The 10,068-nt window shown below is 51.6% G+C and overlaps 1 protein-coding gene across 1 annotated transcript; it reads right to left on the bottom strand.

Annotated features, from left to right (window-relative positions):
- Positions 1-236: 236 nt before the first annotated feature.
- Positions 237-6,845, bottom strand: KLF10 (Kruppel like factor 10). Its single transcript, XM_044245180.1, has 4 exons — positions 6,702-6,845; positions 3,343-3,576; positions 2,320-3,232; positions 237-1,837 (listed from the first exon to the last, which is right to left on the bottom strand). Exons 1-4 carry the CDS (start codon positions 6,735-6,737, stop codon positions 1,578-1,580), a joined length of 1,443 nt encoding a protein of 480 aa, XP_044101115.1. The 5' UTR covers positions 6,738-6,845; the 3' UTR covers positions 237-1,577.
- Between the last annotated feature and the right edge of the window lie 3,223 nt (positions 6,846-10,068).

Below are 10,068 nucleotides of genomic sequence, written 5' to 3'. Positions count from 1 at the left end.
TGTTGGTTTTTTAGCTGGGCAGGCTTGCAAATTATCTCAATGAATATGTGGATCCCAGGCCTCACTCCGTATACTCTCTATAAACTGATGCGTGTTAGGGATATACTCCTGCAGTTCTAAATTTGAATGAAGCTTCTAGAGAAATTCAGACACTAAGTCTTTGGATAGTACCATAAGTGATCGCTGTCATGGTTAGACTGAGAATGGTTTTCAACAAATGCAACCAACCAAGTAAATATACCAAAGGAAATTCTTTATTGTAAACAAGATATAAAGTACAACAAAAGAAATGTTGTGCAAATTGTAAATCACAAAGTTTTTATTAAAAGAAAATTCTTGTTTTCCAAGGGTCCAAGTTTTGATGTCAGAAATCAATATCCAAGAGAAAAACGTTAAATGGGAATATAGTGCCATTTTTCGCTATATATTTTAAACAATTTACTTTTGATTTACCACTGTGTATATCATCCACTATACAACAGAATGTAACAGAAATACTGTTAACGGAAGTGAATGTTTTAACCAACGTTTATTGATCCAGTTCCACCTCCCCCCAACCCTCCCAATGAAAAACTCCTATAAATTAACAGGACATCTGTCCATGTGAATAGTGGTCACTAACTTTCTAATTCAATAAAGCACACATTACATCCTCATAATATAAGGGTACTTTACTGATGACATAAGCCATCTTTTTCAAGGAGTTATCTAAAATTCTTGGTATCCCTTTTTTACAATATATTTTTATCTTCAAAATTTTTTTCTAAACAAAGTGCAACGTATCTTAGAGTCTACAGAAAACACATTGGTATACAATTTTCAAATCTACACAAGAAACTGCAGGCAAACTAAAAGTTCAAAGCATAATAAAATGCCTAGATACAGTCATCTGTTAAACTTTCAAAACAAAAACACACAAAAAAATTGTAGCTATACCTCAAAGCAATTAAATTACTGAGGATTCCAATTCTTTGGGCCCTCTTCAGCAATATACAGCTGCTTAATTCCAAATGTTAGCAAGTATAAAAATGCTAGTTCTAGATATATTTAACAACTACATCCACGAAGTTGACTGGAAAGACTAGAAATAGTAAACAAGGTAACTAGGAAAAGATGCCAATATTCATAATAATACAAATCAATTTTCCATCTCCATCTCTGTACCGTAATGTTTATTTCCAGTCTCTCTACTCTTGAAACCAGTGCTTTAGAAGAATCACATTGAAAAGTTGGTCTCAAGTATAAATGGTGAAAATGAAGTAATAAATTGTGCACACAAATTCAAAATCTGTGCTACCTGTGTTGACCTCATCTGAAACCTTCAAAAAATATTTAAAGGAATAAAAGCTTTCTCATCTCTCTTATGTGATAAGAAATGAATCCTGCCACTCTGTGACCTGCTTGCTGCTGCAGCACTTCTTGTCCTCTAACCCAGGCCGAGCCTTCTCCTCAGGCTGTAGGGCTTCTGCTCTTGGCCCACACTGGAGGGCCACAGACTTTGCAGTGGAAGCGTTTTTACATCACCACTGGTTCCTGGCTGTGACCAAAGTTACTTCTGCTTCTCACCTTCTGAGCAGTCACTGTGTGGGGGCAGGGGTTGGAGGTAAGGCAATGTCATTTAACTTGCTCACTTCCATCTGCCAGTTTGGTAGCTTCTTGGCTGACAGATGGCGCCGGGCATGCTTGGTCAAATGGTCACTCCTCATGAACCGCCGGTCACACATGGGACAAGCAAATTTCTTTTCGCCCGTGTGGGTTCGCCGGTGTCTGGACAGTTCATCAGAACGGGCAAACCTCCTTTCACAGCCTTTCCAGCTACAGCTAAAAGGCTTTTCTCCTGAGACAAAGAAATTCAGATCATCATTACATGTATTTACCAAATCATTGGAAATTACATATCTAATTATATCTAAAGATATACATGTTAAATATCTAAAGAGAATCTTTTCAAAATAAAAGCAACTAAATGAATCAACTGTTTAAGTGAACATGTGTACTGCTCTATTTTCAACTTTCACTCTGTCACATTCATAGAAAACTTCCCTTTATAAAAAGCCAAAAATAAAAAGGCTTTCTGACTTCAACTATGGTACGAAGGCTTTACAGATTCTTTACTAAGCTACTCAGACACTTAAGAATCATTTGAGAAATTAAGACAAAAACACTTTGAGGAAATCTTTTGCAGGAACTTGTAGTGGTAGTATAAGCCACTGAACTGGCTAATAAAGGAAGCTCTTCTTTAACATGCTTGGTTCATATTTGTGATCATGGCCTAAAAATACGTATCTAACTTTCTAAGACACAAGAAGTGGTTGGTACCTGTGTGTGTTCTCATGTGGGCCTTCAGATGAGAGCTCTTAAAGTACGTCTTGCCACATCCTGGGTGGCTGCAGATGTGACTTCTTATCCTGGAGGAGTCAATCTGAGGAGTGACTTTTGCTGCGGAAGGGGAAAACCCCGGAGCAGGGGCAATAGGGGAGAGTCTGGTGCCATTTGGGCTGACCACTGGAGGCTTTGGGTTCTGAACAACGGGCTGGGGCACGACAAACATGACAGCGCCTTTGGGCACCTGAGTGCCCATGAACACAACAGGTGGGCAGACAGCTGGTGGCTGACTGGGTGGAGTGCTAGGAACGACTGTTGTCACAACAGGGTTGTTGGCAGGGAGGGGAACCATCTGACAGATGACTGGCATAGGTGGCACTCCCCCTGTTGACACTGCAGGTGGCGAGACCAACACCGACTTCTGTTGTGGGGACACAGGGGCTGGCTGAGGTCTACAGATGACGGTTTCTGAGGAAGGCACAGAAAAGTCATAAAGTGCAGGACTTGCTTTCTCATCAACATCTGCCGCTGTGTTTCTTTCACACTTGGATCTGTTCGGTGACACAGCTGCACAGGGGATGTTTTTTCTTGTAGCCTCAACAGTTACATGGGTTCTTCTTCGAAAAGAATTGTCCTGATAGTTGAGAACGCTGGCTGCTTTCACTGGGCAAGATCGGTGGTTACACAGCTGGGCATCAGCTGTGTGACGAATCACACTCGTGGCCTGAGCCTTGGGCAGTTTGGGGGCAGATACTGGGCTCTTATCTTCATCTTTGAAAGGTGCAGCAATGTGAGGCTTGGCAGCATCTGAGAATGATTTGAAGTGTCCAGTAGATGGCGCTGATGCCATCAAATTCGACACTTGAGAGGGTTCAAAGTCAGAAGGACTGTAAGGTGGAGTCAAACACTAGAAAAGAAAAATATACAGGCAATAGGCATGAGAAATTAAATTCATTGTGTAAATGATAAAAAATATTCTGTCATCTGCATTCTCAACTTAAAAACAGGAATACTTACAAATGCCGGGATCGTATGAAAATCAGGTGTACCCGGGAGTAGATTCTCTTCCTCGGACATATCGGACACTGGAGTAACAGGTCTGTTTTCAATGTATTTCTTAAAATCAGACTTCCAACTGCAGCTCATTGACATAAGTGCTTCTACAGCTTCAAAATCACTCTTTTCTGTAGTTTTGTTCCATGAAAACAGAGCCTCTTTTGACCTTTCAGAAATCATTTCCATCCTTTCCTCCTAAAAAAAAGAGAAAAAAAGATCAAATGATTACAAGCATATTCTTGACATCCAAGTAACACATAGAACAACATGCAAACTTTTTTCTTTACAATTTACACAACTTCCCAAGTTTCTGAAATAATTTTCTCTCACTCCAACTAATGGTAATGGTAAAAATAAAATCTTCATTTTCATTCTTTCGCACTTAGGGTTAAACATTGATATCCTTGCAAGGGAGAAAGGAGCACATCATTACCATTAAGGAGACCAAGGCTAAAGATAGCAATGCATATATGATCCGAAAAAAAAAAGAACCTGATTTAGAAATTTTATATTCTTCCCAGAGTAGCCTTTGCAACGGAGGTCAGACAAAATAACTAAAGGAAGTCTCCACAAAAGTTCTTTTTTCAATACTACAGGTGTGGCATGAGGACTTTTGAGATACCAGTTCCTAATTGGGGGGCGGACCTCACACCTCTCTTAAAAAGGGTAAGTATAGTGCACAGAGCTCTGTCCTGATGATATGGATCTGACCTTTGGAAAGTCACTTTCCACTTTAGAATGAAGTCAACAGCACAGAAATCCTCAGCGGCTCTTTAAAATTACTGCATTAGGTTACTTGAAATCTTTCATAGCTTGATTATCTCCAGTAAGGAGAAATACATTGAAATATGTGGAAAAATCCCAAAGCTTTATTGAAACTTCAGGTTCTTCATGCTTGTGTTCCTTTTCACACAATGGTTTGCTATGCACAACTCCGACCAACTAATGGAATACTACTAAAAAATGGCCAATCATAAAATTTAACCTTCTACCCAGAATCTGCAAAAAACTGACTGTAATGAGTCTTCAATAGTCCAATTGAATGTATTTTAATTTTTAAAATTACTGATGACAAGAATGACAGCACATGCTTGGCATTTATTTGTATTGCTCCCTCTATCAAATGTTTAATGCTTCATATTAAAGTTCCTTGAACTGCTCTTTAAAAAAAAAAAAAAATGGTACCACCCACCACCTCCCATCATCCATTAATGTGATCCCATTCTTTTGGTCTAAGTAGAGATCGTGTAAAAATACCGAAAAGCATTCTTTACGCTGCAAGGTATTATTCTCAATGCTTGTTTAAAAAAAAAAAAATGCATACACCCTTCATGTTGAAATCCTCAGAAAAGGAGCCACAGCTCTCGAAATTTCACTAGTAAGGCTATTGCATAATCGCGCGCCCCTTTACGTAAGCTGCAACGGACAGCGCCTGTATGTGTAAAAGCCCCAAGACGCCAATGCAAAAAAAAAAAAAAAGAAAGAAAAGAAAAGGCAGGCCAGCAGGGAAGGGGAGTGTGAGCTGGGAAGGGCAGGAAGAGAAGCGGGGAGGGGAGGAAAGGGAGTGGGGCGCGAGGCAGGAAAGGGAAGAACGGGTGGAGGGACGGGCGGGGGAGGCAGACGAGGGGCGGGGGCGGACGGCGGGGGAGATCCTCGCTGGCGGGGACAGACGGATGGGGCCGCCCTAACCTCAATGAGGCTCGCGGGTGAGTCACTGGGAACATTCCTCGCCGCTCGCACGTCCCCGCGCCCCTGCCCCCGCCATTGGCCAGCCTGCCCGGCGGCTCGGGCCCGGATTGGCTGGACCGTGAAGGGCGGGGGGCGCGGGGGAGGAGGGGGCGAGGCATGTGAACAAAGCGTGATCAGCGGCTGCTCCCGGCCGCGCAGGAAACGTGAACTGGGAATTGCCGCGCCGTCACCTTTCACCTACTTCCTGAGCCCGCGGGCCCCCGCCCTCGCGCCGGCCCGGGGGAGGGGCCGCGGGCACCGCCGCCAACCGCCCGGCAGTGCGCGCCCGAGCCCGCGGGGAGGGGCGGGGCCGCGGGCGCCGGCTCCGGGAGCGCCCGCCCCTCCCCGCTCCCGGAGATCCGCCGTTCCCTTAGGAACCGACAGCGGGGCTGGGCCTCGTTGCCGCCCCTGGCGGAGGCCGGGGCTGGGTCACTCCGGGACGAGAAGCTCCCTGGGCGCACCCGCTCCCGGCCCATCCCCCGGCCTCCGCCTCAGCTGCCAGAGGAGGAGCCGGGTCCCCGCGGAAACCCGGCCCCCGCCCTCCTCCCGGCCGCAGCCCCCGGGGATCCGGCCGAGCCCTCGGCGCTTCCCGCCCACGCCGCCCGCAGGACCTCAGACCACCCCGTCTTTCCCGCAGACGCTGCGCCCCCTCCCCGCGGTTTCCGGCAGCTCCATCTCCGCCCGCCGAGTCTCCACGGGTTCCCAGACGTGCAGCCCCCACAGGCTCCGGCTCCAGACGCGCGGCCCCACGGCCCGCGGCTCCCGCCTCGACACGCGGCCCCCGCGTCTCGCGGCCCCGGCTCCCCCCGCCCACATCCCCCGCCCCGCTGCTGGCTCCCGCTTTCCACCCTCCTATCCCCAAGGCATCTCCCTACCCCCTCCGAGGGGGTCCTCAGAAGGCGGCCACTTGCTCCCGCGGGGGATGGGGAGTCCCCAGCCGACGTCTGGGGGCGCACCTCCTCGTCCCCCCGGGTGGTCCGGGGCCCACGTGCCACTCCTCCGCCCCCACGCCGGGAGCCCCCTCCCCCCGGCCCCGGCTGTCTGCTGAGCAGCCCCAGTACCACAAGCCTCGGCTCAGACCCCCGAAAGGGGCAGCCCCCTCTCCTCTCCTGTGGACACCCCGCCCCTCAAATGCCAGTAAGGAGCCCCCTCCCGCCCTGGGTCGCATTCCTGATCCAGACGGCGGCATCTCTCCCGGGTGCCAGGTGCAGGGTAGCCCCCTTGTCACCCCCCTTCCCTTTCCACACCTTCCCCTGTCCTCGCTGCCCGGGCAGCAGCCCCCTCCTCGCACCCTTTCAGTTATCCTCCCCCTCAACTGCCTCAAGTCTCCCAGCGGAGCTACCCCTTCCCCTCATGACACCTTGAGTAAGACCCCGGTCCCTTCGGCTGTAGATCCCAATCCGCCTGTCCTGACCCACTCCGTGACACACACGCCCTCACCAATACCCAGTGTGCAGGCAGAAAGCCCCTTCCTCCCCCAGGACTCCGCTGCAGCAGACGCCGCTGATGTCAAGGGCTCGGGGCTAGTGCCCCGGCTGGCCCCTCAGACGCAGCGAGGAAGGGAAGGACTGGGGCATCCCCAGGTGACTTACCGCAGCCTGCTGGAGAGAAGCGCCGAAGTTGAGCATGGTTGGCTGCCTGGCCGCCGGCCGCGAGCTGACTGGCTGCTCTGCTGCTTGGCCACAGACGGACGCCCGGAGACACTCGACGCCGCTCCCGCCGCCGCCGCGCTCCGCGCCGTCTGCCCCCTCCCCATTCAGGTAGCCTCTCCGCCTGCCCCGCGCCGCGGGCGGGGGTGGGGGCGGAGCCTGCGGCCGGCCAATCATCGACAAAGGTGTGTGAGGCGTCGGCCAATGAGCTCCCGGGGCCACGCGTGATCAGCGGCTGCCCGGCAGCGTGAAGCTTGTGTCAGTGGAGCGTGTACACAATCCCCGGCAGCGTGTTCCCTCGGCCCAGCCCGAGGGAACTCCCAACGCCACCTGACTCAGTGACACCCCCCACCCCTCGCCCACCCTCCCCTGCCGTCCTCCGCTCCGGCCTAGGGGGCGGTGCCGCGAGCGGGGGCCTAGCCCGGAGGCGCGGCGGCGGCGCGCCCAGGCCCTGCGGAGGGCCGGCCCCACGTGGGAGGTGGGGAGGGATGCCCGCTCCGCCCCGTCCCCTCTCCTCGGGGCCCCATCTTGTCCCGCCGCGCGGGACGCCGGGCAGCCGGGCGGGGGAGGCGGCGGCTGCTAGCCAAGGCGCCCGAGCCAAGAGATTTGCATTTGGAAGCGCCGTCCTCTTAGGCGTCTGGCAAGAAAGCAGAGCCCGCTGACCGACTGAGCTGCATTTCTCGAGCATTTACTGGGTTTTGCCTCGCTGAGCTGTGGGGAGCACGGAGGCGGGGAGGGCAGGGCGGTGAGCCCTGTCATTGAGCCGACACCTGCTTCTGTGGGGGGGCCCCCCGCCCACGCCCCGGCCACCGGAGCGGACTCGCCCTCCCCTTCTGCGTTGCAGGCAGCAGTGCCCGCCCCTGCCCTCCCCGCCCATCCTTCCTCCAGGCCGCCGAGAAAATGGTGTGGGGACTGCAGGAAGCCTTGAGAACTGGACCAATGGGGTGATGAGAGGCTATAGACCCTAGTTCTTTTCCTTCTGTTGCGCGGACGATCGGCTGCGGAATCGAGTTTTGAGCTCGATGCAAACTTTAAATTGCAGTCTGCCGGCTGTTTCAAAGGTAGACCCCATCCCCACTCCGGGCCAAGGCCTCCGGAAGCGCCTGCCTGGAAACTGCTCGTCGGGAAGGGTCTCCTAGGGTTGCCCGGCGCCCGCCCCGCGCCCAAGCGCGCCTGGAGTTGGGGTTGCTGCGGGGATGCCCGCCTGGTCAAAGGCACACCGCCCCCTCTAAGGCGCCACCCACACCCCCTCTACCCCACCACCCCATCTCTGACTCCCTGGGGGGTCGGAGGAGAGCCAGCGCCTCAGATTTGGAGCCCGTGTCTGTTTTCGTTCTCTTCTGGCCGTTGCGTGCCCGTTCACAGCAGCTGTTGTTGGGAGAGGTGGGCAGTGATAACCCAGCTGAAAGCAAACTGGAGATTTTATCTCCTTTGGACAGGCTGAACACGTGGCACAAATCACTGTCCCTCCTCAAGCCGTCTTGTCTCTCCGCGTTAACTGAAAGGCTAAGGCAAGTGACCTTTCTTTCCCAATGACCACAGAATGAGCATAGGAAGGGAATCATTTTAGAACCCGGCAAATCCATGAACGTCTTCCAGTGTTTCTTTCTGGCTTAGCCAAGGCCCAGGATAGCCAACAACACCAGTAATAATAACAGCTGACCAGGGCTGGGGATGGAATGGCCTTCTGTCACTGCCTCTCCTGAATCAGCTGGAGGGGCGCCAGCTCAGCAGCCCAGGCAGCTCTTCCTGTCTCCCCTCCACTCCATGCCCCAACTCTGTCTGCAGGGGTGTCCCTTCCTGTAGGCTTCCTTCCGCCTGGGCTGTCCCATCCTGTTGATGTGAGCCTGAGGGGTTGGAGCAGCTGGCCCTGGGCACCTGCTGCAGTAGTGGAAGCTCCCCTCTGTGCCCAACCAGCAGGCCAGCCTTCCTTCCTGTCGGGGAGCCACCCCCTCCACAGGCCAGCCTTCCTTCCTGTGAGGGAGCCGCCCCCTCGGGTGGCCACATCCAGCCAGCCCTCAGGTCTGGACCCAGTCCCTTCTTCAGGAATGTGGGGCCTGCTGGCATGATGTCCTAGCACGCTGAGAAGCAGGGAGCATTCATGGCTTGTGGGAGTGATTCAAAACAGGAAAGAAAAGAGAAAAGGGGTAGGAGGAACAGTGTGGTGGTGGCACAATTCCTAGAGATTCAGAGAAAGATGTTCTCAGGCACCTCAGACTCAACATTACCAAAACTAAAATCATTTCTGTTCCTTCCTGTATGGATTCATCATCTCCCATCTGGCCTTCACCTTCTCCCTCAAAGTCCTGGATCCCGTTGGTCCTTAGATCCCAACAGTTTTGCCTCTAAAATATCTTTTTCCTCACTTTTCATTTCTGTCCTTCGATTGTAACTCTTGGTCACTCAGTATCAACTCTCCCTTGGATTAAATAATCTGCAGTCTCCCCACCCAAACTCCAACTCCACCCCAGCTGATTTTTAGTGCCCAAACTCTCCATACAGCCACTAGAGTGGTGTTTTGAAAGTCACGATCCAATCATGACACTCCCTCCTTAAAAAAAGGATCTGTGACTCCTGTTGCCTAGGAGATAAGAGGCTGTTCCATTCAGAGCTGTACGGTCTCCCCACCCTTCCAACCTCCTCTCCCACCCAGACATACCCTTGCCCAAAGCCATAGCAAATGGCTTGCTGTTCCTCAAACATATGGTACAATTCCACATCTCTAAGCCATGTCCTCATTCAGTAAATACTGTGTTGCTCATTTATCCAGTCCGTTCAACAGGTATTTACTGAACACCTACCAGGTACCCAGGTACCCAGACGACTGGAAGGAACAAAAAAGTCCAGGTCCCTGCTCTCAAAAAGCCTAGACGGGAAGACAAAGACAGGTCTCTCTGTCCGTCTGTCTCTCTATATATATTATTAAATCACTTATGAAGGTGAAGTTAACTATAACACATAGAATCGCAATGGTTGTGATTATGACTATGGTTTGATTTAGGAGATAAGAGAATCTTGTTTTGCAGAAGGGACTAAAAACCTACTGAGAGGAGAGGCAGATTCAGGAACAATGTGCCTGAGTAGAGGCAACAGCTATCACAGGGTCCTACCAGGAAGGAGTTTGCTCTGTGATGCAGTGTGGCTAGAAGTTTGGAGGGTGCTAGGGGAAGTGGGAGATGGGGGAGGGCAGGGTTGGAGAGCGAGGCAGGAGGAGCCAGATTACTGAGGAAATTATAGGCCACAGTGTGAAATACAGATTTTCTTTAAAGTGTAACAGAAGCCCTGGTGTCTTGGAAAAAATGTATATCTT

The sequence above is a fragment of the Neovison vison genome, chromosome 4 (genome assembly GCF_020171115.1).
Source record: "Neovison vison isolate M4711 chromosome 4, ASM_NN_V1, whole genome shotgun sequence".
In the NCBI taxonomy this organism is placed as follows: Eukaryota; Metazoa; Chordata; class Mammalia; order Carnivora; family Mustelidae; genus Neogale; species Neogale vison.
This window is presented reverse-complemented; position numbering and strand designations above follow the sequence as displayed.

Bases quoted from the DNA above. Each gene is read 5' to 3' on its own strand.
- KLF10 (XM_044245180.1), bottom strand. From the start codon at position 6,737: ATGCTCAACTTCGGCGCTTCTCTCCAGCAGGCTGCG. The intron at 3,233-3,342 runs GTAAGTATTCCT...TTTCTTTTCTAG, and splicing joins TTCATACGATCCCGGCATTT to TGTTTGACTCCACCTTACAG. The intron at 1,838-2,319 runs GTACCAACCACT...TCTTTGTCTCAG, and splicing joins CCACATGAGAACACACACAG to GAGAAAAGCCTTTTAGCTGT.